The 20,738-nt window shown below is 38.1% G+C and overlaps 1 protein-coding gene across 1 annotated transcript in view; it reads right to left on the reverse strand.

The window, feature by feature from the left end:
- GPR126 (G protein-coupled receptor 126) overlaps positions 1–20,738 on the reverse strand; it is a gene marked incomplete at its 5' end in the record, with an annotated part of 55,351 nt that overhangs the window by 23,949 nt on the left and 10,664 nt on the right. Inside the window, 8 exons of the mRNA XM_009695098.1 lie at positions 1,343–1,483; positions 4,701–4,866; positions 5,354–5,561; positions 7,061–7,122; positions 9,156–9,270; positions 9,983–10,125; positions 19,396–19,449; positions 19,530–19,582. Of these exons, the coding sequence (XP_009693400.1) occupies positions 1,343–1,483; positions 4,701–4,866; positions 5,354–5,561; positions 7,061–7,122; positions 9,156–9,270; positions 9,983–10,125; positions 19,396–19,449; positions 19,530–19,582 (942 nt within the window). The remainder of the gene's footprint in view (positions 1–1,342; positions 1,484–4,700; positions 4,867–5,353; positions 5,562–7,060; positions 7,123–9,155; positions 9,271–9,982; positions 10,126–19,395; positions 19,450–19,529; positions 19,583–20,738) is intronic.

A 20,738-nucleotide genomic window follows, 5' to 3' on the forward strand; every position in this document is an offset into this window, starting at 1 on the left:
GTTAGAAGGTTTGAGATGGCATGTGGATCAATTTATTTTTAGGCTTGCTTGCTTGATTTTTTTTAGACTTACTTTAGACTTACTAAAACGCGAGTTTTACATATTTTTGATTAATTGTGTTGAACATGTCACCCATGAATAGTTTGGAAAACACACAAAAAAATGGAAGGAATTTTAGTTGCAAATTTACATACAAATTTCCCTTGGTTTTGCTTTTCAATGACTTATTAAGTATCCCTTAGAAACACATTCTAGCACCATTAAAGGACGCATTCTGACTTTGTAAGATTTTATGCCATTATAACAAGCCTATATCTGTATTCTTCTGGTTCCTTTATTAAATATATCCATCCTGTTTTTCTCAAAAGCAGACGTAAAGTCAATACTATTTAAAATAGTTAAAGATACTTCGGCGTGTATTTCAAAAGGCAACTGAGGGTCATAGGTATTTTCTTGCCTAGATTATCTGAAGAATCTGGATACACTGCCAATAAAAACGATAATATAGGGACAATACAATACTACAGAGTTCTGCGGATGCGTAAGAGTCAAAGGTCACTTGAAATACTAATGGGAAAACAAACTCAAGTCTTCTGAGGCTCAGTCTACAGGTCACTATGAAACAATGTTTCCTTCTTAATTAACTCTTTTTTTTCAAAATAGGTATGTTTTTGGTTGTTTTTTTCCAAGCTGCAAACTCTTCCTAATTTTTTTGGCATCTACCATACAGGAACTACTTATAATTACCATGTGATGGGACACAAAGGATTAAAAAATCAAATCTACCTGAGTCCCTTTAGTTTTCAGGTACAAGCATTGTTGTCCTTATTCCATATTAAAATACGGTGTGCTTATGAGAACATGTGTATGAAAAGAAAAATAGTATGTATAGAAACAAATGTTCTCTGGCTGATGACCATCAGCCCAGAGTTTTCAACTGAATGTAAGTAGTCAGTTGGATATGAGTGCCAATCAACTCTTTTAAGGAAAAGAGAAAGAAAGAGTACTTGTTACACCCTTTAAGTTATACCCTTTAAGTGGCCTCGCTACCTTACTCTGATTATAAGCAGCTGGGATACAGTTTTCCATAGATGATCCTGAGGAAAAGTTTATCTTCTGCGTGACAGGAATTTGCAGTCAAATCATTGACTTGAATTCTACTTGGGCACTTTGACTATTTTGTCACTCTGAACATAACACTGTCCCTAGTGCCTACATCTGCTATCACCTTCTCACTCCTATAACTCATGAGATGCTGTGAAATCATCACACTACAGGAAACTTTTAGCAGCTGGCTTTGACTCACCCTAACTGACACGACTTCAAACACATTAAAGTTTACCTGAAAAAGACCATTTTTATTGAAGAAAGTAAATTGAGCCCTGGATATAACTTCAAACTCATCTTGACTTAAATTCTTCAGTAAACTTGGTGGCAGAACAACAGAAGCGAAGGCATTTGTCTGATCCTTGTCAAAATCAATCTGTTAAATAAAAACAATAGCAGAACATGTTCAAATAAAAACCAAACCATCCATTGTCCACAACTGGGTTTAGATCCTTACACAAAGATATCTAAACAATGTGACCTATACTTATGTGAGAGTTAATGTAATAAATAAATTTAAAAAAGGCTTAGGAGGTTCCCCACCCTTCTGGCATGAGATAAGCCTTCTGCTACAAAAAAGTATTAGGTAAAACAAACAAACAAACTCCTCCACTGCTATAATGATGATTTGGAAATAATGAGATGGCAATAATGGTAGTCATAATAATTTTCAGTAACCTTCAAGATACTTTTCCTCATACCAAATAACGATGAGAGCTGAAAAATACGCTCTGAATCTTTCTTTCTTGAGTTGTATTATTTGGCTTGATCTGCACATCTGAATTAACTCTCTTACGAGCTTTTCTAGTTTCTCTGTTACAGAAGGGAGATTTAAGAATAATGACTAGTGTCACCTCTCTCTATCATGCTATGTAGCACAAAAAAAAGACACTTTCTGCCATCAGTACAAGCTTAATCTATACTGGCAACATGTCAGACAGCTGAAAGCCCTCCATGGCATAGGGATGTAACCAGTGAGCCGGAAATAAATGAGGATGCAAACTTGCATTTCATTAGCCACCAGGCAGCAATTCTATGACTGCATGCTCTCCCACCATGGCATATTCATGTGCCACCCTACCCACCAAAGGAAGGGGAGCAAGCCGTCTCACAGTGGCTCTATAGTAAAAGCATGTAAGAATTTTACTGTGAGATAAGGAAACTCACACTCCTGACTTCTCCAGAGGCAACCTGGTCATGTATTTATGGCTCTCATGATTAGTCGTATGATTCTAAAAGAACCATTAGCTAATAGAAAGTTAAAAGCCATAGGCTACTGATACATTCATTTAACTTCTAAATTTTCACTGATTTACTGTGAATAACAGGCACCCTTGAAAATTAGTAAGAAGTGGTTCATAGATATCTCCTGACAGGGTGACATGCAGGTGAATAAAAGGTTTTCAAAGGATAATTCTGCCACATTAAACAGAAAGTATGTGTGTGATAAAGATGTCCCACTAGGTATTGTCTGCAAAAAGAGTTGAAGAGGCTTCTATGAAGAAGTATGGATATATTACAGGAACAATTTAATAATATGAATCACCAAAAGCTAACTTAGTCAAAGCTTTGGCAAGAAACATAAAGACACAGGAGACTGAAATAGAATCTTTCCAAATTGCCATGGATACATTTGCTTGATATCCACTTTAAGAAAAAAAAATGAAATAAAATCTGGAAACATTCTGGCATACAGCTTGAAGAGTTTAATGCTCCCTGATGAGCCTGGGATAGATTATCACGTCACTGGTGAAAAACCTGGGCTTTCACAAGGGAATCTCCCTCCAGCAGGGATAGCAAGTATCTTTCCTGATAGGCACGGAAAATATAAACGGTGACCACAGCTGCTGCAGACTTTTCTGGTAGGAAGGATGCTAAGAATTCTCAATCAGCTGTTGGAAATGTGAAAGTCTCAGAACAAACTTATGTTCCAATAGGAACATTATAAATAATTTGACAGAGTTTGGATTTTATGATTATTTAGACAGTGCTGTAATAAATGATTCCAGGGCAAGAAAATTCCTGGATGTCTTCAAGCCACAGATGGTAATTCTTATTATACACGCGAACATCCCAAACCTGGCTTCAGAATTTTTCCTTTCCTCTTTCCATAAATACAGGATGAAATCTGGAGGAGAAACGTTCCTTTGATAACGATAGCTTCATTAATAAGAGAGCTAAACAAAAGTAGATTTACAATCATCAAAAATTTCTAATAAAATTGATTCAAAGAAATTTTAGCCAAAATGTCTATGAATATAAATATGTGAAAACTCAATTACATTAAATCCATTTGTATCTATTTAAACCAGCATTTGAGTTTTGATCCAAAGTCTATATAAACAGCATGTAAAAGGCCTGCAGCCTATTATATTATTACTTTTTCTAGCACTGTGTTCATCACTGTTTTTCATTTTTACAGTACATAGTACTTTATAAAATGATCAGACATTTATTAGGATTGTTGTCTTGCCAATTTGCAGTGGGAATTAATTTGGTTCCATAAGATGCTTATACTCTAGTGATTATTCTTTAACCATTTTCATAACGCAATGTTTTGTTCAAATTCTGTTTTGGTTCCTCTGGCACAAATGATAGTAGATTTTTTATTTTTCTGTTTAATCTTTTCTGTGTGTTTCTCCAAGTAAAGCTCACTGTATTTGAATGGTTAGACTCCCAGGAAACTGAGATTACATTATCTCTGCCATAGACTTCCTATATAACTGTGAAAAAAAAAATTGCACTACATTTTTGAAAGCATTTAGGTGCCATAAGATGCAGACAGGCATATAGTGAAATTTAAAAAGTCTCAGCACCTCATTGCTACTGATTTCAACAGAACCTTTGGAAAAATCCAGCAGGTGCTCGTGTGCATCTCAAATGCTATTTCATAGCTTTTAAATTTCTGAGTTTTTCTATTTGTGAAAAAAAGAAGAAAAAATATTTTTGAGGTGATGACAAATATCTTAACTATAGCAGTCTGTCTAGATACTGTGGCACGGGAGACCATTCTGCACTTGGAGTGATTTGTGTTTATTTTTCATGTCTAGGTTGGTCAAGCTCCACATGAATGTCCTGATCCCCTCGGACATCCCAAATGACACAAGCCTATCAACCTGTGTGTGGACAAATGGATCAGCCTTAGGTCTCTGTTAGCAGTAGGTGTTTAAACTATACTGGAAGGTTGAAGACCTAGTGTATCTGCATGAATCTACATGTAGATACCTACATTTAGGTGTCTTATTCCAAACCTGAAATGCATCAATGGAGTTGTTAGCTAGTGTACAATGGGTAATACAGCAGACTGTTAAAGATTATTTTCCCTTTTCATTAGTAAAAAGAAACTAAAAAGGATAAAGTCTGTTCTGGATTTGTAAGCAAATTACTTTTCATCTGTATGGAACACGTGAGTTTATCTGGATTTCCTGTCACTCAAGGAAATACTACATTAATCTCTTTGGATGATTGCAGGAAAAAGGAAATAGAAAGCAGGGGGAGAATTGGGAGTTGTAAGTGGTTTTATAGGAACCACAGTACACATACTTGGAACAACAGGCACATTTCATGTTCAAATACAACTGCTTGTTCTGTACCTGGAAATCAGATGCATTATTCTGTGGACTGACACTGAAAGAACCACCTTTGAATGAAGTTGAGTTTATAGAAGACACTCCAAGTGCAAGGTTTCGTGTTGAAATACTCATGGATGGTCCAGTGAACTGGATCTTTAAAGCCAAGGCATCAATAGTTTTTAGAGCTCTAAAAACAGAAATAAAATTATTCTAAAAACTGAACACAGGAAAAAAAATACTGTGCTCTGTATGCTCTCCACGTTTAAGATGATCCTCTTATTACTGACTATGTTTCTATCTCCCATCTGTGTATTCACAAGGAGACTGTCAGGCTGTAAATTTATGCATCTCTGTTGAAGACAAAAGCTTTTAGTTGACAGAAACTATCTGACTACATATCACTGGTCCTGAAATAATCTTCGACCAATACTTAGATCTATGCTGTGTCATGTATCAGGAGACTTCTTTTCCATCCAAATGCTTCATCTTTGTCGTGCACACTAATTTTAGTACAAGAAGAAATATTTGTATATCTAATTTGGAAAATTCTTTTTGATGTAAATCAGAAAAGTTTGATTTTTGTACTGCAATTGTTTGTCTACGTATGGAAGGACGAATCCTTCCAACCTTGCAGGTTTCTCTGAAAATCTTGTCTCAAATGTAGAAATACTTACTCTGAAGACGATGCTGCCAATACACTGTCTGAACTGGTTAGAATATTGGAAAAAATTGTCACCACGGTAGAACCCAGAGATTCATCAATTTCTTCATCATTCACAATTTTTTTGAGCTTCTGCACAACATCATTTACTTTGTCTGAGGTTAGCTGCTGCCCTTCACCAGTGAGATTCAGAAGCTGATTGGCTATATCAGCTGCATTTTCTGTAAGTTTACACGTAAAACAAAATAGAAAGAGAAAATAATGCGTATCAGTCCTGAAGTAATTCAGAAACATAAATCTTTATCCTCATCGTTGAAAGCTAGAGGATATTCTGTGGTACTTGTAATGAATGTAGAATATTATGATTTTATAAAATCTATAATTTTATGAGAAAGTATATAGAACCTGCCGATTATTATATACTGTCCTCATTGGCTGTGTCTGTCTTTTCCTTACTTTGATCTGAGTTTGTAAATCAGAGCTATTATTGAAAGGGCTGACTGAAAGAAAAAAAGGGGAAGTAAGAAATAAAAAGTGTATTTTTCTCTTTTTTCCTCCTTATGCTATCCTTTCTTTTTTACTGGGAAAACCAGTTTCACTCTTGAAGTGAAAGAAATGCATCCAAAGTCACTATTACTGACACAATATTCACTCCTTTAAGCTTTGGGGAGAAAGTCTGACCCCACTGCAGATGTTTCAGTTCTTTCAGAGGATTGTGCTCTTACTCAGAGGGTTGGCAAGCACAACACACAACCCAATTTAATGAAAAGAATCTTCTTGGTAAGGAAAGTTTGACAGTATGTCCAACGGCAAAATATTAGTGTAAATCACATGTTAAACTGTAAGTTTGATGCCACCTGGATAGAAAACTAATGTAAACACTAACATTTTACAATATCAAAATATTTGAGATTTATTGGAATTCGCAAATGAGATTTTGAAAGAAGATCAGCCTTTAGTCTGCAACTGGTTGTGGTTTTTTTAATGTGGTGTTTTATAACATAGCTTTTGCCACATTTACTGTAGAATGTTCATTTTACTTGAAACGATGTTTTCATGTATCTTGACTGCAAATACTCAATCAACTAAATCAGGCAGCAGCCAGGCTCCCTAGGACCCCTCTATCAGTGGAGAAAGAAAAAAAGCCTTCTCCAAGAAAACAATTCAGAACAGGAGCCTATTGCAGGTGCTCCGAATTACTTATGACAGTATCATTCTCTTCACTAGCCCTGGCACAAATCAAAAAAGCCATAAAATTGTTGTCTGTTTATTTAACTACTCCTTTAAGTCCAGAATGACATCAAGGGGTATTTTTACCACTGAGAATAAATCTGAAAATGTCTGATCGTAAGACCAGTGAAGAGAGTGGGAGTCTTTCCACTGGGACCTACAGGCATTGGAAATATTTTAAAATTTGTCTGAATCTGAGTATCAAATTGAGGCAAGCTATCACCTGCCTCTATTCATGCCTAAATTACCTGAACAGTTTGATTTATTTCATTAATTGGTATCCAGAGCTTTTCATGGGTGGGCTGAATTCAACTTGGTGCATTTCCCTAGGGTTTAAATATTTACTTTGTACTGATTTTTTAGAAAGATTTTAAACAACTTAGCATAAAGGCTGAAGTTATTCTTCCTTAATGCCACTTCCTTATAGTAAGCAGTAACCAAAGTCTACAAAACTATTCCTTCAGCCAAAGACAAATACCAATATACCCACCTGTGCAATTTCTAAGATCAGGCTGGCCCCAGTATGATGTATAATTCTGCAGACCCAAATAGCTAAAGAGGGAAAATGACAAAATTCACATGAAATACAATAGCATAATTATGTAAATGTTTCATAATTCTTTTGTAGGTGTCACAGTGGTCCACTCTTCTCAAGTCACAATTTCTCTAGCAACAGGGCCCCTAGTGAAATGAAATATGTATGCTTGACAGTGGAAATATGTGATTAATTAAGTGACAGTGCTGAGAAAAACCCTAGTGTTTTGGGGCAAATTCACAGCTAGTTGCTATACTGATTTGATAAACTGCATCAGTGGAAATTCTGGCCTTGAACTTTCAGGAAAGTTTGTTGACACAAACTATTATGTTCTTAGTACGGCCTAATCAGATGCTGTTTCTATAATTTTCCTTTAATATAAACGGCTTTGATCAAGTCAATAGCAAGCTGTAATTCCTCTCAGAACATGCAGAGGAGCTATGTGGAGATAGAAACTTATGCCACCCATGAAAACTACAGTAGGTCACTATCAGATCCAGGTCCAAGGTGAGGGGCACATATAAAGATTTTTTTTTTCCAAGACGCTTTTTAAAAATGCCTTACCATAGCAAAATACCCAGATATGGCTCCAAATTTAAACACACTTTTTCCTCAGTTTTCTTTAAAGACAATCATGTTATCATAGCATGGCAAAGGCAGGATGGAGAACAGGAAAAAGTTATCCTTTCACTAGGCACATGATGGAATAAAGTTATTCCTCAGTTGATCACCTTTATTATAACAGCAGGTTATAATGAGCAGGTAACCTTCTACTGTGGAATGCATGGGACTAGATGAGACTATTAGAAGAGCTTCCTCTTCTCTCAAAACACATCCCACCTGTGCTCCAGATTGGCAAAAGCTAGTGGAGGCAGAGGCAAGGAAAGCATAGCACAGTGCAGAACACAGGAATTTTTTTTCTGAGCAGTGCTGCACACAGACAATCAACGGTATTGTGTAGACCACAAATGAACAATAAAGATAAGCAATACTGGGGCAGCAAAGGCCAGAAGCCTTAATTTTTAATGATTCTGAGGCTCTGACAAAAAAACAATTTGATTTCTGCACTACTCTTTCTACAACAAAAGTTGGTCAATCAGAATCCAGCAGTTCTTGTACAAGATTAAGAGGCTGAGGAAGTGAGTTAGTTAAATATAATGCTGGTTGCTTTCCTGTTTGGCACAAAACCTCAAAGCTGATTCACATCCATGTTGCCATATTGTTTTCAAAAAGTAAAAGATCTGGTCTTCTCAGAACATGTTCCAGATGCAATGTGGGCAGATAAGACTACTATATTGCATTTAATGGTGATCACACTAAATACTGAAGAAATTAATTAACATTCCATCATCGTAGCCATGTTCAAGGCACTCAAAGGAGATCAAAGCTATATTGTTTTGGTAATGTATCAAAGGAAGTAATAATATTCCCATTTTACAAATGGGAAATACAGTGTCTAAATCTTTTGTAGATGTTCACAAAGAAAGCCTACATTAGGGAATATTTATCCTAAACCTTAAAAACGTAAGTTCAAATCTTTAAGCATAAGATTATCCCCACCTTCAATTATTACTAACTACTGGCAAAATGCTTGTTTCACAGAATTTCTTTTACTTTCCCTTAATGAGATGAGAGGTTCTGGATTAAATCAAATACATGTCTCATCTCATAGAATTTTGTTGAGAATTTCTTATATAAGTCAGATAGTAGTAGCGGAGTGGTAACAAATGTGAAACTTTGGTTTCAGTAACATAAACAACATGACTTGAAGAAAGCAGTTTCATTCTGTAAGAAGGTGCTATTTTTAGAGTCACTTTGAACATGTATGAATTGTGGCCCTCAATATGCCCTACAGAAGCGGTAGATGAGCATTTGTTCCGTACCAATGAAGTACATACTCCTACTGCACACACATAATCTCATAGTATAGAAATCATCCTCCTGAAATACAGTACCAGTCAATGGCAACCATTACGGAGGACACAGTTTAACTATATAACCAGAAAGTTGCATTTGAAGCTCTCAGCTTCTCAGGTATTTGAACACCTACCAGGTTCTTGATGCAGTCTGAACTGAGCTCCCATGGCAAAATGTGTAGTTGGTCACTGTTGGTCTGGTATCTGGCCAAAAATAGTTTGGAGGGTTTTCTTCAGCTAAACATTTTTCTGTAAAAAGAAAAGTATATCAGTGTTAACGGTAAATTCCTTCATCTAATCATCTCCCATTTCTTGTCCTCAGCTCATCAGCCAGCCTACAGCATAAACCTGTCTTCAACTGAAATGCTTGGTTGTTGTCCATAGAGTAGTGGTAATGGAGGGGTGCACAACGGGGGACAATATACACTGCTGCTGCTCAAGGGAAAGGATTAAACGTGCGTGCTGCATCCACTTGCACTCCACCAGCCCTGACCTCCTCCCTCCCAAGGGAAGGGCAATCTCTAACTGGAAGAAGTTGAATGGGAAGAGATGAGAGCTAAAAGGAGACAGATTAAGGGCAGTAGCTGGCAGGAGCACAAACAACAGGGTTGAGGAGTGGTCATGAGGGGCCTTGGAGGTACAAGACGTCTCATTATAGCTCTGGCTGTAAATCATACTTCTTTATCCTCAAACTACTAGAGGAGCCGTCAGGAACTCTGTCCCAACCTCTTTGAACCAGACAGCAAAACACTGACTAAAGCAATCTGGACAACTGTGTTTGTGTTAAAAGAGAGATCTTGAGCACAGCTCTCTGAGATCAGTGGAACGAGGTTTAAAGGGACAATTTGAAATCTGAAACAGTCATACTGTTTGCAAATGTGTGATTATTTTAACACAGAAGATGCTTATTAATGGACAAGCAAACAAAATCTGTTGTGTAACAAAGTCAAAAACTACTTACCCACTGGATCAACATCCACAGTATGAAGCGTATATCCTCCTTCTATGGTTCCATTATTATTTATGAGCTTCTGTCGGATGTCTTCCTCTTCTAAATTGATGTTGTTGGTAGAATTATAAACCAGAAGAGCCAAAACCTCAAAACTGCAAGGAAAATTATCCGACTGTTTGAGTCAGAACAGCAGAGGCCAAATGCGTGGAAATAAAAATATCTGACAAACTCTGGTTTTCTGAGTATGGAACAGTGTCACCAAGACAATGTTGCTCATTATCTGTAAATTGTTATTTTTGTATATATAGGGCCACGAAAGAAAGTACGGTTGCAAAATGTCATCCTTTAGTTATCATTAAAGAAACATCTCATCAAAAGAGCGAAGAAATATTTTCAGAAGATTTAGATTATTTTAAAACATATTAAAAGATGAAAGCATAAAGTTGTGAATTCGAAGTTCTAAATGGGCCCTAATTGAATTTAAAAATCTGGTCAATGATGGCTTAGGAACTTAAGAGCTGACTCATGCCAGTTTACAAAACTTGTCAGGATGGGACGAGACATGCTCCAGAGGGTCTATCTCTCCACCGACTACAGAGAAAGACTAGAATATTAATAAAGAACAGATGCCTAACATTTAAATATCTGAATTTTGATGGAGTGAAAAACACCCTGACACATTTCTGAAACTTTTAGTCCTAATTAGGAAAGTCTAGTTGCTCAGATGAGTAATTCAAGTTTAAGCACTAATAGCTGTTTTGTACTATAGCCCACTGCTACTTTCTTGGGCATAAGAAGTAGTTCAAAGTGCCCAAGCCTCTTTCCTGTGAGAGAAATAAAACAGTCCCCACCCTTGTCCAAAAACATAGCTTTTCTGGAAGGGAAATAATGAACAGCAAAGCAGTTCTAGCAGGACACAGGAAAGAAGCCCAGAGTGGAAGGCTCAAAAAATTTCCTCCTGGGACACAGAAAACACATGTTGGAGAAGAGAATATGTCGGTACCCAAGAGCATTGCTTGGCTCAGGCTAGTAGGAGGTGACGCCACTGAAGCATGGAACATTGGATCTCCATGGGAGCCAAAATGTGGAAAAAAAGAAAAAGCAAGCCTGCTTTAGGCTGTCTTCATCTTAGCCTTGCCCTTGGATACCCAGCAGCTTGAATAAAGACAGACCTTTGTGGTGTGGGAGCAGTTCCTGGCAGGCTGGGAAGTGGCAGCCCTGCCAGCACACATGCAGTGAGCAGGGCACACACCGAACAGGGCTGCTTTCACTGGTTGCCCCCAGTGCAAGAACGCAGCAGTGAGCTCAAGGGTCTTGTCATCTACCTGAAGAAGAGTAGGAGAAAAAACGTGTAGGGGCCCTATATGGGAGAGGGCTAGTAGGGTTTTCAGGTACCCCTGCCGAGACAGACCAGGACTTCATTTCCAAAAGTCTTCCAGAAAGACATCCCCATCGTGACAGCTCCGAGTTGTACTTTCCAGAGGTGCCTACTCTAGTACAGTTTAAAACTACAGCTTAGTGTAGAGATGTTGCTCTTAGATGGTAGATTTAACCCTCTTTCTGTCAGACATCATTCTGAAAACTGAGTAACTCCAACCAGTAATTCTGAAGTACTCTAATTAGTGAAATGGCATTAAAAGAGTTGGCATCAGAAAGCAACCTCTCAGTCTACGAAAAAAAAATAAAAGCCCAAACCTCACAAAGAAATCATGAATGTGAACTAAATACTCAACACTCCACACATTTGATTGTTGCAGATGTAAAAAAGTAAATAAATCTACACAGTCCCTGGTTGGTGGGGTTTTTTGTTGAACACTAGTACATTTTTACTTTTTTCTTGCCATATCTGCTGTTTTACTGGTAACATGTTGCTGGAGAAGAAGATAAAAATGTGACTACTGGCTGGCTTGGCTTGTTTTTTCCCCAGAGGTTGTATTTTAGCAGAGAAACTCCAGCTATCCCTGACTAGGTTGCTCCTGCCATGCTCCCAGAGATACTGAGTTCCTCTTAACATTCCTTAGGTCTCTGGGGAATGTTTAACATATGGCAATAGCCTCAGTAGGGTGGATGTGCATTAGCAGGCTTTTGCTGTATACCTCGGATATATTACGAGGCACAAGTTTATTATGGCATTTATTTTTAGCAGAAGCATGGAAATTGCCTACGGAATTGCCAATCCCTTTAGCCCTCCAGTACTTCAGCCCCAGAGTCTCCTGGCACTTAACCATCTTTCCTAAAAGATTCTGGCTTCACTCATCTATTCCCCTTACTTCAGAAGAGGAAAACTTAATATACTGATGCCACTCCCTACCTCAGCACTTTGGCTGCAAAACAGAAGTCATAAGTGAACAGTCACTGCTGCTGTGCTATGCTGTCTATTGCAAGACTCCCAACTAACCAAAATGGTATTTAGTACCCATAACTGTGCAGAGGGATAATGGCAACAAAACAGAAGGGATAACGATAGATGGGGTAGAACTGGTTACAGTTATCTTGAACAATCATAGAGAAAGGTATTAATTATGAAGTACTGATAAAAATAATCTGTTAAACCACTTCATTATTTGTTTTCTGAGAAACTCTTATAGCACAAGTCATGTATACTGTGTAGTAAGAGCCTGTTCCATATCGTGATGAAAATAATTTCTATAAACTTTTCAGAATGACTCATGCTAGCTTCCCAAAGTAAATAAATACCTTTTAACTTGACAGCTGACGCAATATGAAGCTGAGTGCTTCCTTCCACTTTTGTCACACTCACATCCCAGAAAGAAAACATTTTGATGGTGAAGAACAAAATTCTCGATTTGGGAAACAGTAGGCCTACACTCAAAGAAATGGCAACACTGCCATGCTCTGCCAGTGTCACCAGATTTGCTACACCCAACCTTACATCTTTTATTGTGTGCCATATAAAAGCAGATAGATTCTCACAGCAGTAATCAATTACAAATTCCACATCACCTACAGTAACCTGTACTGCTAGTATTACTGCTGTCAATATAAAAGAATGGACAGTGCTGTAGGTAAACACAATGGGGATAAGTATTTATGCCTCTCTTCTCTTTGACTGAAATGGTGACAGCTGGACCAAGCAGGAAAGCAGGGGAAAACCGGCATCTATCCCACTTTGTCCTGGTTCGTTGAGCTAAGCTGGCTCAGAGAGAGGAGTTTACGAAGCTGCAGCCTCATCAGAGGCACAGGAGGCGGCGGGGGCCCCTGAGCTGCCATGGCGCGTCCCACAAAGCCGGCTTTCTTCTCCAGCAGCGTGACTCAGAGCTATTCCAGGACAGTGTGCCTACACACGGGCTGTGGTCTCACTGCTACGCCATGCGAGGAGCCTGAAGGAAGGATTAACAAACCATGCGAACCGTGCAGCACAGACTGTCTCATACCTGAAGATATGTGGTTGATAATTAGCAGTGCATATTTCTCCTCTTATTTCAGTTGCGCTAGACAGGTTAAACTAATACTGAATTATTGTGGTTCTCAAACTGTTGAACAAATCACTGTTAATTTCTTTTGTAGTTAATGTTACTTGATTTAAAGTATATAAAGAATAATTTTCAAAGCACCGAAGTACTCAGGGAATCTAAACTTCCACTAAAAGTCACTGGGAATTTAATTCCTAACTACTCTGGCATATTTCAAAAAGTCAGCATTAAATTCTTTACAAATCTTGCTGTTACGTTGGCTTTGAAGATAAGCAGCAACAGGTAGCTGTAACTCAAGACTGGCAGCACAGGTAGGCCCATATAGTCACCTGCAAACAATACTAACTTCTTCACATTAACTGGACAGACAGAATAAGAGCTGACTCTTGCACAAGTCACTCTGGAGACGTAATGCAAACAGCAGACAAAATGTTAGAAAACACACAGAATGAGACAGAAAGAAATATGAAAGTAGAGGCAAACTAAAAGCATTCCACAAAAGCATCTGAGTCATGGATAAAGTTTTACTTCAGGTGATTTTGACTGTGATACCATTAAAATGTTCAGAAGAGAGGGTAAAAAAATAGCACTGGGCATAATAGACACATTCAAAGTAATGCCAAGGATGAAGAGGTTCCTTTCTCAGCAGAAGGTGACGTTAAAGAAAAAGTATAAAATTTGAGACTTCAGGACATAAAATTAAAAATTGAACTACTAAAAAGAAAAGCATTCTAAGCCTTCCTTTTAAGTTAATGGCCATTGTATCAGAACAGTGCTGTCAGCAGCATGGTCATACTCCTGTGCCTGTCCTTGTGTCTCCAGGCCTCGCTCTTCCTTGCGGATCTGGTGTGGGAATACAAACAACTATGGCTTTTCAACAGAAAGCACTTATAATACACGATGATTTGGTATGAAGACTATTCATTAGTAGAGAATGAAGCAGAAAGGCAAAACAGAAAGGGCTGGAATCCCTCACATTTCAACAGCTGGTCTTTCCTGAAATGAGTTTTTGGTTACGCTTGAACTATGTTCCAAAACAACAAAGAAAACCCCCATTCCCCAATACATTACTTTCCTAAAAGCGGCATCTAACAATGTCAGATCCACACTAAATCCAGTTAAAGTCAGTGGAAAGGCAAAGGAAGTAACTGGAAGCTGGATCAAGAGCAGGCAGAACTAAGAAGGGATCATCCTTCAGTCACTCAGGAGGAATTCCCAAATTCCTCCATCTGTGATGAAGCCTTTCTTTACAGGTCATGGACACAAGATGCCAGCAGGGCACTGTGGAGAAGAAACCTGCAGATTTCTGCTTGGCTCTTTGTTGATTTGTTTTTCAAGCAGCAATATTACACATAATGTACACATTATGCAGCATTTTGAAATGTTTCTCAGCACTGGTCAAAGCTGTCTCTTACTGCCTTCAGTAACACTGAAGTTGAAGTTGCGGGGAGTAGGGGTGGGCCAGGTCCAAGTTGATCCTAAAACCTCACCAGTAGAAACTAGGAAAAATTTTAAAATAGGAATAGGCGTCACAGATGCGTTCATTTATAACTAGAATAGCATTATTATTTCATAATAAATAATTTGAAGTAATCTACAAAGAATGCAAAAGCCTAATACTTTACTCAGTAAAGATACTTAGGACTATAAAAGCAAAATTATGCTGCTCTAATGTTGCTAACTCCTGTCTAAAACTATTACACAATCTAATTAGCTTAAGTTTTATCCAAGTGCATTAAACTTTCCATTAAGCAACACAGCATCCAAGAACACAGCATGCAGGAGCCTGAATCTGCCTCACTGACACTGGTGGCAAAACTCCCACGGACTTCGAAAAAGCAGGACTAGGCATGGGCAGCTCTGATTTCCTGCTTACCTCTCTATTCTCATTCCTAAGAGAAGGGATTTCTGTTTAAGGTTAGTGGTCTTTACACAGATGGCTACCACTGTGGTTTTTAATTCTGACGAGTTGCTTAACAGTACTAACATTAATGTTGTTTCACATAGTAGAAGCAATTGAACACAGGAAATAGGCCAAAATTATGACAATCAAGTAGTGGAAGTTGGAGCAAGCATGATCTTATTTGTATGTTAAGTGGAGGAAAGGTTACAAATGAATTGGGGCCTGAATTCTCAAAATTGCTTGCAAAATAAAAGAAAGGAGAAGTGGGGGAGCTGACCTGTTTAATACAGACCAATTCCCCCCCTGAGGCAGGCCTACACAGTCATCTGACAAGACCTAGGATCAGTAGGATCATTCTGAGAAAAGCAGGAGCAGCAGTCATAGAAAGTTTTGACAAAGCTGCAGAGTCATAAAAGGCAAAGAATTAATGAAAGAAACGAACACATTTATAATTTATCTACATAAAACCCACCAATCGGCTTCACTTTCAAATGTTTGTACAAAATAACGGGGGACAAAGAAACAGCTATGTTCATAGCCCATTCTGAGCTCCTGTCTACTTTATTTTGAACAGCTGCCCTCTCATTAAGAGATGGAAACAGTATGACCAAAGGAAAAAATTAAACACAAAGTCAAGTATAGCTGTGATAAAATTCTGTCTATTAAAGTAGTTAATAATCTACTAAAGTAGCAGAGCTTGATATACTGCTGTCATCCAGAGATCTCACAGTATTAAAGGTGCTGATAATAATATGCACTTTTGGACTTGGCACTCTGTTTGTCTCTCATCACCGTGCACATAAACGCATAATGAGCACAGTGTACTTTGGATTTATGCAGCTCATAAAACACAGCAATGAAAGAATAATAATCCATTTCCATAATTTTGTTTTGTTTTGCTCTTCTCCAGAACGCAGTACAGTTTAAAATATTTATTTGGAAAACACCTATTTTTAACATGCCAAAAAAAAGCCAGCTTCCTACCTCCCATTTCCAGCTTCTATTTCTTCTCTGAATCATTCTCTCTAATGATTCTTCCTCTTTCACTTGCAAGAAGACTAGGTGGAGAGTCTGATAACTGAAGTTCCTTGATAAGGTAGCAGTTTGGTAAATAATGGTTGAAGCAAAGCAAAATGCATAGAAAAGGTTGGGAAAAGTTGTTTTGGTTTGGTTTTTTTTAACTGTTGTATAAAATGCTAATCCAAAAGGTAAGGAAAAAAGATGCAATCAGAATGAAGAGAATATGAATTCATGTAAAGAGAAGGAAAACTTCTCAAAGAGCAATTTAAAGAATTATAATAGTGCCTTAGAAATAAGGCGGCCATGATCTTGTAGAAAATTCAGATAAGAGAGGTTAAGATAAGATAAGGTTTAGTGAGTTAGACTAATATGTTCACTTCTGTAGAAGATAAAGTTAAGGCCATGATACTTATGGGTTGGGTCTTAAATCTTAACTGTGGAGTGAAATTCTATTCAGATGAACATGAAAGTAAATGAAATAAGTAGTACTTAAAAATGAAGGGAAATAGTGGAATGTCTAAAACTGCAACAGACTTATTCTTGACTATCCAAAATGGAGAAGTAAGAACGTCTTTGGACAACTATTCACAGAAATGATTTATATGAATATTTCATTAATAGAAACTGTAAAAAATCACACTATGAGCAAGTTACACACAAGAACTCAGCCACAGCATTTCAGTGGATCACCTGAGTAGTGAGAAATTAACATTACTTCCATCAGGGATTAAAAACTTCCAACCTGTAACCTGTTGATTTTTTATACCCCAAAATGTTACTCTGGTGTCTTGTAGGATTTCCTTAGATTCCTACCCAGGACAAATCCAAGAAAGTGGAAAACCTAAAAAAGTATGTTGAAAGCAATGACCGGGAAGTAGTAGGAAAAAAACTTTGCTTTCTGGATGTTAGAAATTCGACAGATTTCTTCCTCACAAAATCTAGAAACAGCTGTGTGAACCTCAAAGAACTGGAAACCTGGTGACTAAACGCAGGAGCAGCAAAGAGTACTGGGAAGCTGACCCTTCTTTTGTTCCAGAAGGGAAGCAATGTACAATGATAGACATACACTCAGAAGACCTAAAGCTGGGAGAACACCAACTTTTCCCAAATATTTCTCCTGTAAGATGTAAATGATGCATGAAAATATAAGACAGACATGAAAAATACATGCAAAACCAGCAAAAGATCCTGTGTATACAGATTTCTATACATGTATATGTGCATATATAATGTGTAAAAAGCATAATTTTTGTTAGTCATATATCATGTAGCTCAATTAAATTTTTAATTATCCCTGTGTCACCCCAACCGGATTGCTAGGTCAGGCGGAATCTTGACTTCTCTTTTTTTTCCTTTTCTAAGAAAACATGCAGCATAACAATCCTGATTATTTCAAGAACAGTAACATTTTGTGTGACATGATTAGCATTTATACTAAATTATTCAGAATGATGACAAAATGCCATTTGGCCTTGACACAGCGTGCACTAGAGCCCAGGAGAAGACTAGATTCTCATTAGACCAGGCCTCCCTGGAAAAACTTTATGACATGACTTTGACGAATGGGTAATCCCATTGCCTCTGAAATTACATACGATTAGCAAAGTAAATAGGAATGGGGTTACTTCCCCATAACAGTGATACGTTATTAGAAGTAATTTACTGCCATATCGACATGTCAGAAAGGGAGGGAAAGGAAAAGGAAAGGAAAGGGAATTATTAGAATAATTTCTCCCTCTTCACCTCCTTTTTTTATAAACCAGGAAGAAGAAACAAAATCCAGAGGACAGGATGGTGGGAAGGTGAGACAAGAAGAAATCAGGTGTGTAGTCTAGGGGAGAACAGATGCTGACAAGCTGGGCTGCTAGCCTCGTAAAAGATGCAGGAATAAGGATGGGGAAAGCTTACATTCCTCGGCAGTCTTGGATTGTTGGTAAGACCTGAGGCATGGCCTCCACTTAAAAGGTTTTGCTGGCACAACCGTATCATTTAGAAGTGTGAAAAAAAATCCCACCCACATCACTACACTCTACTGTAAATCCAGGCCAAGCAGCAAAATAGCCCATTCAGAGACTGGGTTTACACTATATCAGTTAAATGGTTTTGCTAATAAAAGCTGTCTTTAATGTGGGTGTGTGGGAAGGAGATAGTACCTTTTATAAATCTCTTCACGTCTAGATAAACTCTGTTGAAAACTGGAAGCATCAGTAAGTACCTGTTGGTAAACTGGGAATACTGGGCTATCTTTGAAATTAAAAAGCCCAGCTGTTACCATGGCAGCTCTCAAGAGTCAGCAGTTACAGTCCTTTCCTACAGGACTTTTGCCTACGCTGCAAACAGACACATCCCATACCCACTTGCTGTCCCTTCCTCACAAGACTAATTATGTTTTGGTTTCCTCTCCTTAACTTGGTCCTAAGACACACTCCTCCCCACATATCCCTCAGAAATCAGCCTGTTGCTTTCAAAGAAATCCCCCGAGGCCCAATTTTCAGGGGGTGTGACCCATCTAACTTTCTTTGGCTGCCTTTGAGGCCATCCCAACCCCAGTGTCTCCAAGCCCAGCAGAACTCAGGAAATGAGAGCATATGATAAATAGTTTAACTCACACTAGTTTGGCTTTCCATTCTAGCATGATTTTTCAATGTTTTGCATTTAGTAAGATGTCTGTTAACTCAAAAGGCTCTAGTTCAAGAGAATAAATGCAGTGACAGTGGATAGAGACCAGCGTACCAAAGCTTGTTGCTAAAGAAAGCTGGGTGTGCCAGACCACGTATATATGATATATCCATTCAGTTTTGTGACAGATGAAACCTGAGCTCTGAAAAAATTATCTGCCGTGGTTTAAAGCTCAGTAGGTTTAAATCAAAACAAACATGATAACCAGCATTAGGTTTCTGAGCACATCCAGAGCACTCAGCTCACCAGCAGTCATATATTTACAGACTGGCAGCATATGCCCAGTAATAGACAATGAGTCCAATAATAGACAATAAAGCCTGCTGTACAGCCACGTGTAATAGCAACTGATGCCTCTCTCAAGAAAATGTTTTTAAAAATGCTACCTTTTAATACTTCTTTTTTCTCTTACTCCCTCTTTTATGGAGCCAGGGTGGATGCTATAAAAGAAAGAAACATTAATTAGGGTTGTTAAATTCTTAAAAGGAACGTAGCATAAACATCTTCCCCCTTCATTTACCTGATATTGACCACATAGACAGTGTAATTCCAGTTCTGGAAAGTACGGTTTAGCTGAAAAACAGGAAGACATTGATCACATGAATGGTGAGATGTTAATGGGGCTCTTGGTTGCTTAAGACACAGTGAGAATTTCACCCTTCTTCCCCTTGAGAAATCCTCTTCAGGTTTTAAAAGCAAAGAGAACACTCCCATTTCAGTGAGGTGACTGTCACGTTAGATGTACAACTGGTAGTGAGAGGTGTGGGCTTTTTTACTGACAGAAGGAAATCTCTATCAGGTCACGACATAGTGAATAGAAGAGCACACAGGATGCTGAACCTTTCCTTTTCTCCCTCTCTTCCTCATCTTAAATTCTCAGAAGCACTTTGATTAGAAAAGATTTACTGACAAAACTACAGGGTCAATTTTCACCTAAAAGTCTCCAACCTTATGATGATCTTTTTTTCAGACCTTTGTACTATTTATTCTGAGTGGGCAACGGCTGCTCAGTTTTCCCCCAGGATACACTTTTGCATACTCTGCTAGGGCCAAGTGACATCCTTCTAGATTCTTTGGCTCAGGCACCTACATACTTCGCCCGGCTACTGCTGCTAAGAGAATAACCTTGGCAGGTGTAGATGGCTGCATTTCTGGTTTGTAGGTGACTATAGGTGGTTTCCTTAGCTTCTGAAAGCCTCCAGGTTTATTAAAAGAAAAATAAAAAAGAATTGCTATATATTTATGACATCATATTCTCATGTAAGTAGTTGGTATAAAGACTACTTACAGATTGTGTGAGTGCCACTATGTGAACTGTCAAAAAGAACAGAGAATATCTGTATTCAGACAGGAGGAACTTTCAGAGGCAGGAACTTCAACAATCTTTCACCCAGAGGGCCCAGAAAGGAGCTTATGTCTGCTAAAATGAACTGAAAAACCAGGGGCTACAAGAAACCCCAACAACTGACCTATGGCAGAAGACTTCTGAAGTAGAGAATATTAGGGTAAACTGGAAAAGTGTATTGCCTCACACAAATGATCATTGCCTGTTTTTTTATTATTTCTATCACAATATAACTTCAAAACCACATTAGTATTTGGAGAGAAAAATTTTGCCCAATACAGTGATGTTGGAACTTAGACATCCACCTCTTTCAGCGGACAATTCTGATTTCTCCATACTTTCCAAAATCTCAACTAGTATCTACATTTCTTAAGAAGCTTCCCA

Source organism: Cariama cristata, unplaced genomic scaffold (genome assembly GCF_000690535.1).
Source record: "Cariama cristata isolate BGI_N322 unplaced genomic scaffold, ASM69053v1 scaffold9182, whole genome shotgun sequence".
Lineage (NCBI taxonomy): Eukaryota > Metazoa > Chordata > Aves > Cariamiformes > Cariamidae > Cariama > Cariama cristata.